The sequence below is a fragment of the Rhinoraja longicauda genome, chromosome 42 (assembly GCF_053455715.1).
Source record: "Rhinoraja longicauda isolate Sanriku21f chromosome 42, sRhiLon1.1, whole genome shotgun sequence".
Taxonomy (NCBI): domain Eukaryota; kingdom Metazoa; phylum Chordata; class Chondrichthyes; order Rajiformes; family Arhynchobatidae; genus Rhinoraja; species Rhinoraja longicauda.
This window is the reverse complement of record NC_135994.1, coordinates 2,570,159-2,590,471: the sequence shown is the minus strand read 5'-3', so window position 1 is coordinate 2,590,471 and position 20,313 is coordinate 2,570,159. Positions and strand designations below refer to the sequence as shown.

Genomic DNA, 20,313 nt, shown 5'->3' with positions numbered 1-20,313 from the left:
GTACGTCTTTGGAGTGTGGGAGGAAATCGAAGATCTCCGAGAAAGCAATGCGGTCACGGGGACAACGTACAAACTCCGTACAGACAACACCCGTAGTCGGGATTAAACCCGGGTCTTCGACGCTGCAAGCTCTGTAAGGCAGCAACTCTACTGCTGCGCCACAGTGCCCATCCATTGATCAGATACAATTTCCCCAAGGCCCAAGCTGCAACATAACACACGTCAGACTTTGCCTTCATAATTCTCACCTCGTTCATCTTTCTCTCTTCCAGTTGCTCCTTCATGCAATTCATTTTCTGCAACAATAAATATTTGGCAACTTTCTCCTTTTCCAGCTCCTGTTAATTGAATGAAAAAACCGTAATCACTCAACAAGGAAAGACACAAGATGCTGGAGTAACTCAGCAGGTCAGGTGGCATCCCTAGAGAATCACTCAACAGACATAGTACGTAAACTCTTAAATTTACTGCTCTTTTCCAAAGTTGAATGATACGACCACCGTGTGTTTCTTCTTGCAACTAACACTTTCTGGTCACTCACGGTTAATTTTGTGCTAAAACCCACCACCACTCCAACATATGCAGAGCAAGCTTATTTCTCTCGTGACGTTATGTACACCAGTTAGTCTGATGCCCTTTGATCTGAACAGTACGCAGTTGTACATTAAATAATGGCACAAAGCTCAGAATTAGGTCTGCCAAACACACTGGCCTTGGAGATCAGGCGACTGCAGATGCTGCAATCTTGAGCAAAATACTAAGTGCTGCAATAACACAGCGGGTCAGGCAGCATCAGTGGAGGGACATGGACAGGCAGCATTTTGAGTTGGGACCCTTCTTCAGACTGTGGCTGTGGCATTTTGCTGTGCAAATAGTATGCCAATTAATAGGGTTGGGCTAATCCATATTTCATAATAAAAAAAGTCCAATCTGGCAGATCTATAAAGAACATGAACATGCTGGAACAGTAATGGTTATTACAAGGGGTCTGTGGAGGGGAAAGGAATATAGGGACATTATTGATGGAGCTGCATTAATAAGAGGGTATTTGGGGGTAGTGAGCCAATTTCATGCTCGGGTACCCTCAAGTGTTGGTTATTGTTTTGAAGACAATTTGACACAGAGTTCCTTCAAATTCGTAGGAGCCAGGACATGGTACCCTGGTTATTTGCTGATGTTTCCAGTGAAGCTCAGCCAGCTCCTCCTCTGTGCTCTCCAGGACATCCCTCAGCCGCTCCACCTCGTACATGAGCAACACCTTCTCAGTTTCCAAATGGCCAATCGACTCGACCGCATCCATGTACTTCTCTTTGAAGTCTTCCTGGGTGTTCTACACAAGGACAATATGAAAACAACAGTTTATGCTCACAGAGGAATCATCATTTCAATAATAATTTCTCAACATACAAAACGTAATGTAACTATAGGTGCATGCACACAATAAGTTAGTCATACAGTGTGGAAACAGGCCCTTCAGCCCAACTTGCCCACATGTCCCATCTACACTAGTCCTACTTGCCTGCATTTGCCCCATATCCCTCCAAACTTGTCCAATCCATGTACATGTCTAATTGCTTCTTAAACATTGCAATAGCCTCTGCCTCAACTACCTCCTCCGGCAGCTTGTTCCATACGTCCACCACCCTCAAGTTCCTTTTAAATCTTTTTCCCCCCTCACCTTAAACCTATGCCCTCTGGTGCTTGATTCCCCTATTCTGGGCAAGAGACTCTGTGTCTACCCCATCTATTTCTCTCATGATTTTACACACGTCTATAAGAACATACAAAAAATAAACACTGCTTAACAAATGGAGTTAGAAATTTCATTAGCCCAAATTCTATTATCTTCCCAAAGTAATAGATTTTTGCAACAAATTCCCAACAAAACGGTCATTTCGTTAATCATTTCCTTGAAGTAGTTCCGTAAAGAACGTTGAGATAACAGAATTGAAAGTTAGTTTAAGCGATCAAATATTGCCCTGCATAATTTTGTTGCTGTTCAAGGTACTATTAAGGAATGTCCAATGTGATATGTATTCTTCTACCCTGTTAACTTACAATAAATAGGAGGAGGGGTAGGCCATTCAACCCCTCATGCCTGCTCCACCATTCAATAAGATCATGGATGATATATTCACCAGTTTCCTGCACTAATCATGTAGCGCTTGGTTCTCTTAATAGTTAATTATTGATCTGATTAATTAATGCAATTCATAGATCAGTTAGGAGTAGGCCATTCTGCCCTTCGAGCCAGCACCACCATTCAATGTGATCATGGCTGATCATCCACAATCAGTACCCCGTTCCTGTCCTCTCCCCATACCCCCTGACTCTGCTATCATCAGTTGTCGTTAAAAACTGAATATTCTGCTTGGAACAAAATCCGAGCAGGAAACAGTCTACCTGGTCAGCATCTTGTTTTTCCATTAGCTCCTCAAGCAGTAAATAGATATAGGGTAAAGAAACATTATGAAAAACATGTTTAAAAGGAGATCTTTCATGATCAAAGGTTTTTAATTGAAGTCTGGCTCTCTCCTGCCATCTAACTTTTCCCTTTAATTTGCATCTTGTCTCAATCCACAGGCGATGATAAAAGACAGACACTGCATCTAAAGATCACTGTAATTTCTCTACAAACGTCCGCTGCTCTCCTGCGGGTTCCGCCTACGTTACAGCAGAAGAACAAGAGTATCTTTATGGGAAATCTACCCCAATGTACTTGCCGCACTACATCGGACAAATAATTAAGCAAAAGCTTGTCTGCACACTTAAAACCTTGGTGGGACCGTCAAGTAAGTTGATGACCCTACTTGCTGGAGTAGGGACATCAGCTTGGCACTGCACAGGTTCCTGGGGAGTCTTTGATGGGGACAAGGGTAGAAATTTATTTTAACAGCGACTATTCTGTATCCTCAAACTTCCATGCTTCAAATGCATTCGGCTCACAAGCAGTTAGCCCAAACAATAACCACTTCATGATGAATAAAACCAGAGTTGAATACAAAGAGGAAATCTGACAGGGCTATAGAGAAAGAGCAGGGAATTAAAATCAACTGGACATTTCCAGACAAGAGCCAGTACTCACAGGCAGGATATTCTCCTTTGGTCTATTATTCTCTATCGCTGGCTAAAATATACTCTTTTACCCATCCCCCTTCCTTCCGTCCTTACTACTTTAACTAACTTGTCTCTCCCACTTCTGAAGGATCGCAGACCCAAAACAAACACGGTTTCTTTTTCCACAGCTGCTGCCTGATCAGCCAAGTGGTTCCAATATTATCTGTATTTATTTCGAGGACGGAACAAGAACAGCACGTATTAACTGCTGTGTTCCTTGGTGCAAGATGCAAATTGTGAATGTGCTGCACAAAAGAAAGTCTTGAACACACCCAAACTTCATCAAAATTCAAATTTGAATATTGAAATTTCAGTTATTTTTAGAAGAAAAAAAATCTGTCCGAATAATAATAATAATAATAATGCATTTTATTTATATAGCGCTTTTCATATACTCAAAGACGCTTTACAGAGATTTTGAGAACATAGGGAAATTAATAAATAGATAAATAAGTAAATAAATAAATGAACAGAGAAAGGAGACAGAAGGTGAGGTGACCTTCAGTGGTTGAAGGCAGTACTGAACAGGTGAGACTTCAGTGATGTTTTGAATGTGGTGAGTGTGGAGGAGTCTCTAACGGTTTGGGGTAGTGAGTTCCATAGGGTGGGAGCAGCGATGGAGAAAGCCCTGTCCCCCCAGGATTTGAGTTTGGTCCGGATGTGGGGGGATAGGAGATTGGCAGCGGCAGAGCGGAGGGTGCAGGTGGGAGTGTGCCTGTGGAGGAGGTCGGTCAGGTAGGATGGGGCCAGGTTATGGAGGGCTTTGTATGTTATGAGGAGGATTTTGTACTGGATTCTCTGAGGGATGGGGAGCCAGTGGAGTTTATAAAGGACGGGGGTGATATGGTCACGGATCGAGGTGTGTGTGAGTAGACGGGCAGCGGAGTTTTGAATGTATTGAAGTTTATTGATGATTTTTGAGGGTGCGCCATAGAGGAGGCTGTTGCAGTAGTCCAGACGGGAGGTGATGAAGGCGTGGATGAGGGTTTCTGCAGCTGTGGAGGAGAGGGATGGACGGAGACGGGCAATGTTTTTGAGGTGGAAGAAGGCTGTCTTTGTGATGTGTTTGATGTGTTTGTCGAAGGAGAGGGTTTGATCAAGGATGATTCCAAGATTCCGGATGTGAGGTGAGGTGGATACTGGGAGACCATCAATGTTGAGGATGAAGTTTTGGGTGGATTTGGTGAGCGTTTTTGGACCAATGATGATGATTTCAGATTTGTTGCAATTGAGTTTGAGGAAGTTTGATTGAAGCCAAGATTTTATTTCAGTGATGCAGTTTGTCAGTGTAGAGTGTGTGGTGGGGGAGATTGACTTGGTGGAGATGAGGAGCTGGATATCATCGGCGAAGCAGTGGAAGTTGAGACCATGACGGCGGATTAATTGACCAAGGGGGAACAGGTAGAGGATGAAGAGGAGGGGGCCAAGGACTGAGCCTTGGGGGACACCTTGGGGGAGAGGAGCGGTGGGGGATTTACAGTTGTTAATGGAGATGAACTGGTGTCTGTCAGAGAGGTAAGATTTGAACCAGGATAGGGCTGTGCCGGTGATGTTAAGGGAGGTTTCAAGTCGGGTGAGGAGAATGGAGTGATTTATGGTGTCAAAGGCGGCGCTGAGGTCAAGTAGGATGAGGATGTTGAGGTTGCCAGCGTCGGAGGAGAGGAGAATGTCGTTTGTGATTTTGAGGAGCGCAGTTTCAGTACAGTGGTTTGAGCGGAATCCGGATTGGAAAGTTTCATACAGGTTATTGGTAGAGAGGTGGTATTTGAGTTGGGAAGCTACAGCACGTTCCAAAACTTTGGACAGAAAGGGTAGGTTGGAGATTGGTCTGAAGTTGTTTGGGGTGTCAGGGTTTAGACCAGGTTTTTTCAGAATGGGGGTGACAGCAGCGATTTTGAGGGATGGCAGGACGATGCCAGTGGACAGGGAGGAGTTTATTGTTGCAGTGATAAGTGGAGAGAGAGCAGGAAGGCAGGCCTTGACAACGCTGGAGGGGATGGGGTCCAGAGAGCAGGTGGCAGTTTTTATTCCTGTGAAGAGGTCAGAGGTCGGTGGTGGAGATTGGGGAGAACTGAGGCAGGGGCTGACAGGATAAGGGGGGGCAGGTGGTTTGAGGGGGAGCAGGGAATAGATAGGAGTTCCCTTCAACCAATTTATTCAAGCGAACAATGTTTCAATATTTTCCAGATTTTAGATTATGCTTGATTCACAATGCCATAGTTCATTTCAACAACAAATCTAGTTATTTTCTTTCTTACATTTCCTGATTTAAAAATGGACAATTTATTGTTCTTGTTTTAAAATATTAATCAGTCTGTGCAAGACAAAACAAATTCAAGCATTGCACGATTTTTTTCTTGGAACAACCAAATGGCAAATTGTTCTCAATTGATCACATTCCTAGTTAATTATTGTGCTGATCTGGCTAAAGAATACAATGACTGGCAATGTTTGGATATATGGTAATACTGTAGGTACATAATCCCAGTGATACTCAGCAGGTCAGGCAGCATCTCGGGAGAGAAGGAATGGGTGACGTTTCGGGTCGAGAACCTTCTTCAGTCTGAAGAAGGGTCTCGACCCGAAACGTCACCCATTCCTTCTCTCCCGAGATGCTGCCTGACCTGCTGAGTTACTCCAGCATTTTGTGACCTTCGATTTGTACCAGCATCTGCAGTTATTTTCTTATACTATAATCCCAGTGATATGTGTAGGAAGGAACACCAGATGCAGGTTTAAACCGAAGATAGACACAAAATGCTGGAGTGACTCAGCGGGACAGGCAGCATCTCTGGAGAGAAGGAATGGGTGACGTTTCGGGTCAAGACCCTTCTTTAGACTGTACGTTACCCATTCCTTCTCTCCAGAGATACTGCCTGTCCCGCTGAGTTACTCCAGCTTTTTGTGTCTATCCCAGTGATATTATTGGAAGACCTCGCAAGAGACAGTTTCGACACAATGTGCTCCAATGGAAAGATTTCTTTCTCGTAAGGTTGTTGCGTGTCATCACGTGCCATTGTTCTCCACAGGGATTCCTCTCATCACTTATTTGTACAGAAAGTGATGTACAGAAGTGACCGCACCTGGAGTATTGTGTGCAGTTTTGGTCTCCTAATCTGAGGAAAGACGTTCTTGCCTTAGAGGGAGTACAGAGAAGGTTCACCAGATTGATCCCTGGGATGGCGGGACTTTCATATGAAGAAAGACTGGATAGACTAGGCTTATACTCGCTGGAATTTAGAAGACTGAGGGGGGATCTTATAGAAACATATAAAATTCTTAAGGGGTTGGAGAGGCTAGATGCGGGAAGATTGTTCCCGATGTTGGGGAAGTCCAGAACCGGGGGGGTCACAGCTTAAGGATAAGGGGGAAGTCTTTTAGGACCGAGATGAGAAAACATTTCCTCACACAGAAAGTGGTGAGTCTGTGGAATTCTCTGCCACAGAAGGTAGTTGAGGCCAGTTCATTGGCTATATTTAAGAGGGAGTTAGATGTGGCCCTTGTGGCTAAAGGGATCAGGGGGTATGGAGAGAAGGCAGGTACAGGTTACTGAGCTGGATGATTAGCCATGATCATATTGAATGGCGGTGCAGGCTCGAAGGGCCGAATGGCCTACTCCTGCACCTATTTTCTATGTAACACTGTACGGGGACAATTGCCGTGAGGGATGTGTTTAGATACTGTGCTTTACCTGTTGCTGCTGTTGCACCAATTTCTTCATACAAGCCTCCTTGACCTCAGCAAGCGAAGCTTTCCTGGCATTGAACTTTGCATCGGCCTACAAAGAGAAACAGAAGGGGAGTGATGCACACAACGGTCGTCAGCCAACAAAGGCAAGAGCAGAGGTATTATTCATGTTTTCATATTTCCTGACAATGTAGAAAACAGTCAGTCAGCCCGCCGAGTCTGTGCTGCCTCTCAGTAATCCCATGTCATAAATGATAGCAGAATTAGGCCATTCGGCCCATCAAGTCTACTCCACCATTCAATCATAGCTGATCTATCTCTCCCTCCTAACCCCGTGCTCCTGCCTTCTCCCCATAACCCCTGACACCCGTAGTAATCAAGAATCCCGTTACTAACACTAAATAATAAACCCATTGTCCCACTTATCTCCTTGCAATCTCTCACATGCCCATCACCATTGAAGTAGGGTCTCGACCCAAAATGTCACCCATTCCTTCTCTCCAGAGATGCTACCCGTCCCGATGAGCTCCTCCAGCATTTTGTCTATCTGTGGTGTAAACCAGCATCTGCATTTCATCCTACACTGGAAGATATACATATTGCTCTTGACTGAACAATTTTTCTCACGTTCCAATTCCAGCACACAAAGTGCATCTTTTTTTAACCTAATTGAACCTTTTTTGTTCCATTATGTTATCTACGAGTACTGTGCCCACCACAGACCTGTTCTGCTGCTGCAAGTAAAAAATTCATTGTTCCATTTTCAGTACATATGACAATTAAACACTCTTGAACATGACTCTTGATATTCAAACATGCAGTGTGAAAACGGCCCTTGGTTTTGCTGTGTTTCTCTCCCCTACGGAACAGGTACAGGTTGATGCTACATCTGGATTCACATTATTCCTCTCCACCCCCACATTTGACATTCCTTTCTCACTTCTCTGGATTGCTTCACTTCAGATGACAATTATTCCCCACCCTGATCCACAGAGGTCAGATTGTGTCAGCACAACGTCAGTATTGCGTCTGACTGCAGCAGCGGCTATGTACTCGCAAGAGGCCAATGGTACATCATTCATTTTCAGGGTCTGGGTGTCATTGGCAAGGCCAGCATCTATTGAATTTCATTCATTGCTCTTGGTGGTGAGCTGCCGCACTTCTTCCACATGGTGTTGTCGAGTCCCTTCTTCAGACTGAGAGTCTGGGGCGAGGGAAACTGATATGGAAGGGCAAGGTGTGAAAACGACAGATGAAAGCAGATGATGATCAAGGAAATGTAGAATGGTTCATTGTTGGCTGAGGGGAAGCTGACAACAAGGCGTATAAACAGTAAAAGTAATCAGGAGGACAGTGAAACTAGCCGGAGAACTATGGTGGGGGAGGGATGGAGAGAACTACTCTTGATAGTTGGTCTCGTGGTTTCTTCCCAATGGTAGAGTGATATTCCAGGCCACCAAGTTACAGGTCGCTGCGTACATTCCTGCTCCTAACCGCTCACATTGCCTCATGGACTTCGATTTGCTAGATCTGTTCTGAGGATTCAGAGGTGTCTGATGAGGCCAATGTGGCAACCACAGAACTGGAAGCAAGTCAAGACTGCCCAAGGAGGAGAGCCCATCACAAACTATCGTGTTTAGGAGAGGTAGGAGTAGTTTGGTCCTCATTTGTGTTTTTTAAGACCAGAATAAAGAATTAATGAGGTTTCAAAATATCAGAAATCTCAAGAGCTTGTGCAACATTTAACGAGCGCTGGAACCATCTGGAAACAGTTGTCAAGCTTTATTTACTGCTTGGATGGAACTAGATAAGAGTAAACATCAGATTTTTCTTCCAGCACCCATGGTATTTTAAAGGAGCTGTAACTGCTTCCAGCTTAGAGTAAACACTGAGGTAGTCAGCACTAAAATAGCCATAGGGGCATCACGAAGCTTTGAAAAATGACGATCCAGTTTATAGGTAAAATCATCCCTCATAAAGAACATGTATTTGGACAGAATTAACAACATAATTTAACACAACATTAGTTTGTAGTGACAGTTATTGATGAGCAGCTGTTTTTGGTGAGCAGCCCAGCTGGTTAAAAGCACAACAGCAGCAAGAGAGATCACAAAGCTTTCAGGTTGGTTCCTGGAACGCATCTTTTTTGCTGCAATTCTGTACTATTGCTGTAACTTTAGAGGGAGCACTCAAAGACACAAAGAAAAATGCATAAATAGCCTTCAACACTTCCCCCTGGTTTCTGTATTGCTGCATTTACAGTAATTAAAAAGATCGCTGCCATTGCCCAGGTTAGGTTAAGGTGGCAAAAACAGCTGGGTCTCCTGCTTTCTTGTGAATCGCCCTTGCAAAATCGTAAGGATGTGGGCAGAGGCAGATGTCAAGAGTGTTTCATTGTCATGAAAACTGACAACGGAACAATAAATTCTTACTTGCGGCAGCTTAACACGCCTGTTCACACAGTGCTCGTAGATAACATAAACAAAACACTCAAAAAATGAATAACCCCAATATTAGTGCAAAAGAGCCTGATGTCCTTAGTGCAGCCAAGACAGTCCATAGTTTGGTTAGTGTTTTGTAGTGTTCAAAAGCCTGATGGTTGTTGGGAAGAAGCTGTTCTCGAACCCAGAGGTCATAGAAAATAGGTGGAGTAGGCCATTCGGCCCTTCGAGCCAGCACCGCCATTCAATGTGATCATGGCTGATCATCCAAAATCAGTACCCTGTTCCGGCTTTTCCCCCCATATCCCTTGATTCCCTTAGCCCCAAGAGCGAAATCTAACTCTCTCTTGAAAACTAACTCTCTTATGGTTTTCAAACTCCTGTACCTTCTTGCCAATGGTCGGAGTGAAATGGGGGAGAGCAGCTGATGCGAGACTGGACTCCCTGCAGTTAGTCACCGTGTCCAAAGTCGCCATCTTGGTTACCGAGTGGCGAGAAGAACAGCCATGGCTGTTCAGTACAGCAAGATGTGAAAGGGAGATCACTGCTTGTGGAGACCAAAACTTTGTGGAAGGGTGACAAGGAGCTGGATTTTTTTCTATTGTTAACCATTCCATGCAAGGAATCGGTTACTGAATATTATAAGAAACTCTTAGAAAACGTTGATACAATGTGGACGAACGCCAGTTAGAGTTCAACAATTGTGCTCATGGTTTGAATGAGCTGCTCAGTTAGTCTCATCCTCGTGTTCTTTTCCCAAAGCCCTAGTAAATGGTTCCTCTCCAATTATTTACCCACCACCAACAGCTTTATACACTATTTATATAGCACCTTTAGATTTGTGAAGTTGCAAGGCAGTCAGAGAATTACCAACATATTCTGACACGGAACCAAATGGGGTATGACTGCAGATAACCCAGCGTATTCAGGGAGGGGAGAGAAACAGAGGGGTTTAGGGAGCAGAGTTTAGCACCTTCACAGCTGAAGGCATGAGAAATATGGAGGAGCGGGGAGGGGCAGAATTGAAGGTGCAGAGAGATCTCAGAGGGCCGAGACTGGGAGGTCTTTGGAAAGTTGCTCTTGAATCCGCTTCTACCAGCCTTTCAGACAACGAATAACAGATCACACAACTATTCACAGATCTCTCAAGATGGCACTGGTGACTGGGTGCTTTTACCATGTACCCTGTAACTAGGAAAATTGACAGGGGAGAGTCAGTGGATGTGGTGTACCTCGACTTTCAGAAAGCTTTCGACAAGGTCCCACATAGGAGATTAGTGGGCAAAATTAGAGCACATGGTATTGGGGGTAGGGTACTGACATGGATAGAAAATTGGTTGACAGACAGAAAGCAAAGAGTGGGGATAAATGGGTCCCTTTCGGAATGGCAGGCAGTGACCAGTGGGGTACCGCAAGGTTCGATGCTGGGACCCCAGCTATTTACGATATACATTAATGACTTAGACGAAGGGATTAAAAGTACCATTAGCAAATTTGCAGATGATACTAAGCTGGGGGTAGTGTGAATTGTGAGGAAGATGCAATAAGGCTGCAGGGTGACTTGGACAGGTTGTGTGAGTGGGCGGATACATGGCAGATGCAGTTTAATGTAGATAAGTGTGAGGTTATTCACTTTGGAAGTAAGAATAGAAAGGCAGATTATTATCTGAATGGTGTCAAGTTAGGAAGAGGGGATGTTCAACGAGATCTGGGTGTCCTAGTGCATCAGTCACTGAAAGGAAGCATGCAGGTCCAGCAGGCAGTGAAGAAAGCCAATGGAATGTTGGCCTTCATAACAAGAGGAGTTGATAGTGATCAGCCATGATCGCATTGAATGGCGGTGCTGGCTCGAAGGGCTGAATGGCCTACTCCTGCACCTATTGTCTATTGTCTATTGTCTATTGAGTATAGGAGCAAAGAGGTCCTTCTACAGTTGTACCGGGCCCTGGTGAGACCGCACCTGGAGTACTGTGTGCAGTTTTGGTCTCCAAATTTGAGGAAGGATATTCTTGCTATTGAGGGCGTGCAGCGTAGGTTCACTAGGTTAATTCCCGGAATGGCGGGACTGTCGTATGTTGAAAGGCTGGAGCAATTAGGCTTGTATACACTGGAATTTAGAAGGATGAGGGGGGATCTTATTGAAACATATAAGATAATTAGGGGATTGGACACATTAGAGACAGGAAACATGTTCCCAATGTTGGGGGAGTCCAGAACAAGGGGCCACAGTTTAAGAATAAGGGGTAGGCCATTTAGAACGGAGATGAGGAAGAACTTTTTCAGTCAGAGAGTGGTGAAGGTGTGGAATTCTCTGCCTCAGAATGCAGTGGAGGCCAGTTCGTTAGATGCTTTCAAGAGAGAGCTGGATAGAGCTCTTAAGGATAGCGGAGTGAGGGGGTATGGGGAGAAGGCAGGAACGGGGTACTGATTGAGAGTGATCAGCCATGATCGCATTGAATGGCGGTGCTGGCTCGAAGGGCTGAATGGCCTACTCCTGCACCTATTGTCTATTGTCTATTTTCCCAGATAGAGATCTAGTATCATCCGACACAATCGCTCAACTATTTTAATCTCTTTTCTACCTGTAAATCTATCACAATTTCTGAATGTTCCAATGATATTTTAACTATATTCTGCATTCTATATCTTCCTCCGTGCTCTAACTATTGCACTTGAGTTTAACTTCAGTATTTATGTACAGTGTTATGTGATTTTGATTGGAGAGCATGTAAAACAAAGCTTTTCAATGTAACTCGGTACATGTGACAATAAAAAACCTAAACGTTAAAGCCCCTTCACCTGTGTTGATATTACCTGCCAGGCTTTGTTCTGCCTCTCCACTCTTCCAGCTTTCTTCCCCCCCCCCCCCCCCACCGCAATCAGTCTGACGAAGGGTCTCGCCCCAAAACAGCACCTATGTTTTCAAAGATGTGGCCTGATCTGCCGAGTTACTCCAGCACTTTGTGTCTTTTTATTGTAAACCAGCATCTGCAGTTCCTCGTTTTTAAACTTTATTTCACCTCTGGTCCTTTTTGCCATTTGCCTTAAATTTGTGTCCTCTAAATATCAACCACTTGCCTGTTTGTTCTGGCACCACCCTCCAGGACACTGAGCCCACCACTCACATCGCCCTAACCATCACTGCTCCAAGCACAACAGCTCAGCTCCTCCAGTGCTACCACATAACACAAACTCTGCATCCTTGAAATCAGTCAAATAAATCTCCTCTACATCCTCTCCAGGGCCATGACGTCTTTCCTAAACCATCAAGCCCAGGGCACAATACTCCAGCTGAGATTGATTGAACGGCTTACAAAAGGGGAAGCTGAACTTCCTTGTTTTTGTTCCCTACGCCTATAAATAAAGCCAAAGATAATCTATGGTGCATTTTTAAAACAAAATCCACTTTTAAACACGTCCCGTCCACTTCAAAAGTGGCACCCTATACATGGCGACTCTTTCCATACGTATAAGAAGGTATTTATTCACAAAATGCTGGAGTAACTCAGCAGGTCAGGCAGCATCTCGGGAGAGAAGGAATGGGTGACGTTTCGGGTCGAGACCTTTCTTCAGACTGATGTCAGGGGGGCGGGACAAAGGAAGGATATAGGTGGAGACAGGAAGATAGAGGGAGATCTGGGAATGAGGAGGGGACGGGAGGGCCATACTTTATGTATGGTATGCGAAACAGAATTTCACTGTGACATGCCACGTGTGATAATAAATTATTAATCAATCGGATAAAGGAGGCAGAGGATCCAGCAATGGTTTCACCTGCAAAAACAAAGAAGGCTTCACGCCCAAACATCAGCGCCTGCTCCATCAATTTTCCAACGTGACAGTGCAACTCCCAGTTTGGTGACTTGCTCATTTTAAACTTGGACTGCAACAAGCCAGCAAGTTTTGAATTGCCCTATTCCAAGTCGCATGGGCTCGGACAAGAATTAAAATTGTCGGGCTGAAACCTGATCAACTGGATTACTGAGGCACAAAACTGTGTTTGAAGGTGGCGGAAAGGGAATAGGGGTTTGGATTTAAAGGTTTAAACAGTGACTTTAAAAAAAAAAGTTAGTATAACACCAAACGCGGGCAGGTGGGACTAGTGCAGGAAAGAACCGCAGATGCTGGTTTAAATCGAAGATAGACAAAATGCTGGAGTAACTCAGCAGGCCAGGCGACATCTGTGGAGAGAAGGAAAGGTTGACGGTTCGGTTCGAGACCCTTCTTCAGATTGATGTCAGGGGAGTAATGGGACTAGTGTAGATGGGACATGTTGGTTGGTGTGGGCAGATTGGACCGAAGGACCCGTTTCCACGCTGTATGACTCTTTAACAACCTGGCATTTGACCACGGTGTGCCGAATGGCTGCCCGATTCACTTCGCTTTCTGCATAGTTTTGGTTTTTTATTCGTAGTTTTTTTTCAGAATCTGGGTGAACGTGCAAACTCCACACAGACAGCACCTGAGGTTGTTCAGGACACGGTGAGCTTAGTTTGTGATATTTTTACCAAGCCACTACTGGTGACAGACAATGAAGTCCCCCATCATCAGTGCACTCTGTGCCTTTGCTACTTTCAGTGCTTGGAGGAAGAGAGACTTGTCTCTCTATTTCCAGATGTTGGTCAAAGTAGAGATGCACTGATTTATCAGCCGGGTGGGGGGGGGGGGGGGGGGGGACACAATCAGGAGGAGGTTGGCTTGACCCAATAACATCAACTACATTAGACCCCCATGGCAACTCCATCCAGCCTGCATGCCAAGCACCCCCTCCTCCAGTGGGGCAGGAGGTGCCAAAGACTGTGAAGGATTGTCCACCTCATTGTCCTCATGCTACAATGTTGTGAGGACAATCATATTAGACTGTTGCTTGACTCGTCTGTGGGATAGCTCTCCACAACTTCAACACTAGTCCCCAACCTGCTGTGACCGGACACCACCCCTTTTCTGAGATGACACACCATCTTAACTTACCTACCTACCCAACTGAACACAAAACAAGGACAGGCTCTTTCATGTAGAAACAAGGAATTGCAGATGCTGGTTTCCTGATTATTGTCACTCAATACCACAATACAGTGCATTTACTCATTGTCTGAAATCACAGACTTCAATGGAGGTCCGGGCATTTGTGAACTCTCTTGGTCTCTTCGGGTGCAAGTAAATCTCATGTAGATTCTCTCACCTTTCACTTTGCTTTCTTGCATTTGTGTAAGGAAAGCCATACCCCGTTTAGTTACACTGAATAATCAAGGCTTGTACTTGAAGTTTTTGTACTGTGTTCTGTGGCATTTTCACCACTCTGGAATGCAACGGCTGGGATTTGAGAGGCATGCTCCACCTTGCTACATCATTCTTGAGCAATAATCTCTTGCAACATTCAGCAATCAATACGCCCCCTCGTTTGACCCCTCTCGACTCATGAATACACTCATTCTCAGAGAATTTTCCATTCTGCAATATCACCTGTCCATTTCCTTCAAGTGCTCACTGACTTGCCAGTTTTTCAAAATCTCTATTTATTTATGTATTAGGAGAGTAGGGTGTGGGTTTATATGTGTAATTCCCAACAGTTCAAAGTTATGATCTCACTTCTACCCATTTGGGCCTGCTACCAGAGAAGGCAAAGCATATCCACATAAGGAGAACATGAAGAGCTGCAAGAAATATTGGCCAAAGGGTGTGCAAGGAAACCTTTGGCAAAGATATTGATCCATGTGTTGCAAATATTTTGCAGACTATGAATTGTTTCACGTTTGTCGTCAGGAGCAAGAAACATTCTTCTGTTTCGTGTTGTACGTCTTCAATTCCTGTCTTGCCTGATCTATACGTTGACCATTTTAATCATCCCATCCCGTATAAATAATGCAGATCCTCCCCATGTTTCTTATTTGATGTAGACTTCTCGGGGGGGTGGGGAGCAAAGAGGGGAAAATAAATCAGTGCAGATGGCAGCCCCTGGGGAATATCTAGAGAGCTTCAGCATTGAACACTGTCAGTGAAGTACAGTGGGAGTAGAGGCGTGTTAGGTACCTTAAGTGGAGAAAATCAAGGAGCTACAAGCACCATCTGTATTTACACAAGTGCCAGTAAGCCATCCCGATTTATTTCACTACTTCCCGGTCACATCTGCACCTCTGTAGCCTGTTGCCTTGTCAGATTTGTATTTTATTTTCTCAAATCCTTTGAAATGTAAACCACCAGCCCCTTTATAATAAACATCTCCATAGCCTCGGTGCACAAAAAGACATGGGCAAACTTCAGTGTCCAGAGAGTTTTGCATTGGTCTTGAAATTTGACAGCTTTTGAAGAGGGATATTCAGCAGTCAGTGAATACATAAACGCACACGTTCATGGTGATTATTGGGAATGGGGCAGTATCTACACTACCCTTCCCTACACGGTGCCCTGCAATAATCAGTGGCTTTGATTCTGGATGATTCCGGACAAACAGGGAAACTGATTTCAGCAAATGATAGCTAGCGTGTACTTGGTTTAAAGATCAACAGTTCTTGATGAATAACCAGGAGGAATTCTTTTCATTCCACGGTGCACTTTAACCACAGCGAAAATGCAGAGAATTCAGTAATCATTAATGCCAGTTCACCCCGTGTCAGTTCATGCAGCCAGACAACCTTAGAAACCTCCATAGAAACAACCAATCTTTTTTTTTAATGATTCCAGGGTTTCGCCTCCATTGATAATTGGATAATCGAGCTTGAATGCGGAACATTCAAGAAACCGAGTCCAAAAAAATAATGAGGGCAGTCGTGTAAAAGTGCAGCCTTTTGTGGCCCCAACATCAGTTAGTTGATAATATTCATCTTTGAGGCCATTTGAAGGGGGAGTTTCAAAACGTCAATCCTAATGCTAACCTTATAATACTGAAAATGCACAGTTCCTTGCCCAGACTGAAACCCAAGTCTCTCGACATTCCTTATAATGTGATGTCTTGACCATAAATGGGTTTGATCGCCTCTCTTGTTTTGTTTTGATCACAGAATAAACACAATACGGTGGAGTCTGACGAGAACATTGCACAATTTCATCTCGATTTCTTCTGACTTGTAAGTCTATTTTGGCTATATATATTTACAATACTCTGTTTCCAGCGGAACAAAAGAGGCCAAGAGATTAAATACAAAGTCTTTGTTTAAGTTATTAGCGGATTTGACACACTGAATCAGGAAAGGCTATTTTCTCTCGTAGCAGGGTCGGTGGCAAGGGTCATTAGTTTAAGTTCGCCACTGAACTGAGAGAGGAGCGAGAACAAAAAGTCTCAATTCAACATTGACCAATTGATCACAGGAAGTGGTTGAGACGTTCTCATTTTTAAAAACATTTAAAAATCGGATACATATTTGAAACAAAGGACAATGGGCAAAACAAGATTAATTTAGGATTGCTTGAAAGAATCGACAGACATAATAGGTTAAAAGGTTTTGAGCCGTTAATTTACATTAAAGACTCATGACAAGGATGTTACAATTGACTTCTAGGCTTTCAAGCTGGGAAGGGATAACTACATGATCTCCCGGTAGCCAAACACTTTAATTCCCCTTCCCATTCGCACACTGACTTCTGTCCTGGGTCTCCTCCATTGTCAGAGTGAGGCGAACACAAATTCAAGGAACAGTATCTCATATTTCGCTTGGGCAGCTTACACCCCAGTGGTATGATATTGATATCTCTAACTTCAAGTAACCCTTGCATCCCCCCCTCTCTCCATCCCTCCCCCACCCAAGTCGCACCAGCTTCAAAGTAGTCTTGTTGAGTCTCATTGTCTGTAGCTTGTTCGCACCTAGCTCACAGCTAACAATGGCCTGCTTCCTTTATCATCGTTACCTTTTTGCATATCTTTCATTCATTTGTTCTATATCTCTCTACATCACCATCTATATCTCTCGTTTCCCTTTCCCCTGACTCAGTCCGAAGAAGGGTCTCGACCTGAAACGTCACCTATTCATTTTCTCCTGAGATGCGATCTGACCCACTGAGTTACTCCAGCTTTTTGTGTCCATCAATGGTAAACCAGGGCAGCCTAGCCTTAGCTCCTAAATGCCTTCCAATTATGGACTTTGTTACAATTCTTCCGGAAAGGTGAAGAATCTACACATAGCCTTGTCGGGAATCAGTACATTGAAGGGATTAGAAGGAATGAGAAGACGGTACTTGGGATAAGCACAGTTACATGTCGCATGATTGCCTTTCACAGCTTTTGCTCACCATTGCCTCTCCCGAAGCCGTCACTGCCTCAGAGTTGTCAGACTGCTCGTTCAACATCCAACCACCTCACATCACAAATGTAGCTTCCTTATCACCAACCCTCTCCCGAGCAAATCTCCAAATCAGAATAACACCACTGTAGTGGGACGGATCGCAAACAATGACGAAATGGAGTACAGGAAGGAGATAGAGAATTGAGAAACACGGTGCCAGGATAACAACCACTCTTGTGATGTCAGCATCAAAGAACTAGTTATTGACTCCAGGAAGCATGGTGGAGTACATGCCCCAATCAGCATCAATGGTGCTGACGTGGAAATGATCGAGAGCCTCAAGTTCCAGGTGTAAATATCACCAACAATCTGTCATGGATTGAAGCTACGGCTATAAAAAAGCACACCAATGCTTCTACTTCCTCAGGAGATGGAGGTTTGGCATGTCTCCAACAACTCTTGCCGACTTCCACAGATACACCACAGAAAGCATACTATTGAGAAAGATCACAGCTTGGTCTGGGAACAGCTCTGCTCAAGACCGCAAGCAATCGCAGATTGTGGATGTAGCGCAGTCCATCACACAAACCAGTCGTCCCGCCATTGACTCCATCTGCACTTCACACTGTCTCAGGAATGCAGGCAAGTAACCAAGGACCTTTTTTTGCCCCAGTTATTCCGTCCTCTCCCCTCTCGGGCAGAAGATACAAAAGCTCAAAAGCACGTACCACCAGATTCAGGAACAGATTCTTCCCCTGCTATTATCAGACCATTGAATGGTCCACCCATAAACTAGGGCACAGTCCCTCCCCACCTTCCAAACTACCTCATTGCAGACATTGAACTTTTTCTCTGGAATAGCTAAAAGACTTTTAGACAGATACATGGATAAGAAAGATTTAAAGGGACATGGACCAAACACAGACAGGTGGGACTAGTATAGAAGGGGCATCTTGGTTGGCATGGGCAAGTTGGGCTGAAGGGCCTGCTTCCGTGCTGTATGACAATGATTCTATGTAACACTGCAATGTTGCAAAACTATAATTTGCCCTCTAGTAAGTTTCTATTTACATTACCCTGTTGAACTTCAGTATGGCTTGATTGTACTCTGATTGCACACGAACAAAAGCTTTTCACTGTGACATTTCACAGAGTGCTGGAGTAACTTTTGTGGTTACTTTTGTACATGTGACAGTAATAAATCAATACCAATGCCAAAAAAAACTGCTTGCAACCTTGGTGTGATATTTGACAGTGAGCTAAGTTTCAGACTATTTAAGAGCATGCTATGTAAGACTATTTAAGTTTCAGACCATGCCCTTTCCACTTGCTTATCACCAATCCCACCATCCCTGGAACCAGTGTGATAAACCTTTGCTCTCCATCTATGACAAGTACATCCTTTCTTTGGTAAAAAGCACAGAATGACACAAAACATTTCAGGTGTGGTCTCACCAAGGCCCTGTATAAGGGTCTCGACCCGAAACGCCACCCATTCCTTCTCCATATAACCATATAACAACTACAGCACGGAAACAGGCCCGTTCGGCCCTACCAGTCCATGCCGACCACTCTCTCTGACCTAGTCTCATCTACCTGCTCTCAGACCATAACCCTCCAATCCCCTCTTATCCATAATACCTATCCAATTTACTCTTAAATAATAAAATCGAGCCTGCCTCCAGCACTTCCACCGGAAGCGAGATGCTGCCTGTCCTGCTGAATTACTCCAGCATTTTGTGTCTACCCTGTATAAAAATATCCTTAAAGGACACAAAGTGTTGGAGCAACTCAGCGGGTCAGGCAGTATCTGTAGAGAACATGGATAGGTGACGTTTCACAGAGTGCTGGAGTAACTCAGCGGGTCAGGCAGCATCTCTGGAGAACGTGGATAGGTGACGTTTCAGGCTGAGACCCTTCCTCGGGCAGATATCCTGGCTCTTTTACACACTGAAGGCGAACATGTCATTTGCCATTGTAAGTACTTGCTGTTGAGATTCGTGTTTTACACAGCCAGAGGTTTTACAAGATGTTGCTTCCATTAGAGATCAGGATTGATTAAATGGAGCTTTTGTTCTGGGGATGAAGTGGATTACATGGGGTCCAACATTGGAGAAGAGGTGTGCCTGCGTTTAAATAAACGAGTATAAAGGCAGCTTTGGACTCCAAAGTTCGATGTAGCATCCCGCCTGTAATGATTATTTATTTCCACATATCCAGGGCCTGATTCACACTGTGGTATGTAAAGTAGATAAAATAATTCTGAAGTCAAAAGAAACTCGTTTCCTGTTTTGTGTGATTAGCCTTGGGTGAATTCAGCATAAGCTTATTAAATGATTTATGTGAAACCTCGCAACCGATTTGATTGAAAAATAATGTAAAACCTGATTTTTAAAAAACCTAAAATGCAACGTTTTAAAAATAGAGTACTTGGGAAACGGAGTTTCTTACCTCTTTAATCATTAACATCACGTTTTCATCCTCCGACATTTCTCTGGACAGGATCCTTCTCCGAGAATTCACCGGAGTCCCCATCGCTCCACTATTCAATTAAATCTCTTATTGGCTTCAGAAACAAACGTGACTGTAGTTCCTCTGGTCGTCGGGGATTTGGGTGCAAAACCTCCAGCTAGCCAGCCGGTGAAACAAATCAACAAGTCGGAGATCCTCTTGGCTTCATTCTCCTTCCCGGTGTGCTGCGGTCTCCCGCCCGCTCAACAAAAACAATAGACTTTAAAAGGCTCCTCCGCGCAGTCAGCTACTCGACTCGCATTTCTGGGTTGTGGCTTTTCTATCAGTCCCGCCTGGAGCCAGGAAGACCTTTGGGTCCTAGCGCCGGCTTGTTCACCCAC

General features: G+C 44.4%; 1 protein-coding gene across 1 annotated transcript in view; it reads right to left on the bottom strand.

The window, feature by feature from the left end:
* Positions 1-20,051, bottom strand: part of suox (sulfite oxidase) — a 59,995-nt gene extending 39,944 nt beyond the window's left edge. The window contains exons 1-4 of the mRNA XM_078431346.1: positions 19,913-20,051; positions 6,809-6,895; positions 1,160-1,330; positions 249-338 (exon numbers count right to left, since the gene is read on the bottom strand). Coding sequence (XP_078287472.1) covers positions 249-338; positions 1,160-1,330; positions 6,809-6,895; positions 19,913-19,996 — 432 coding nt within the window. The 5' untranslated portion in view covers positions 19,997-20,051. The remainder of the gene's footprint in view (positions 1-248; positions 339-1,159; positions 1,331-6,808; positions 6,896-19,912) is intronic.
* Positions 20,052-20,313: the final 262 nt, after the last annotated feature.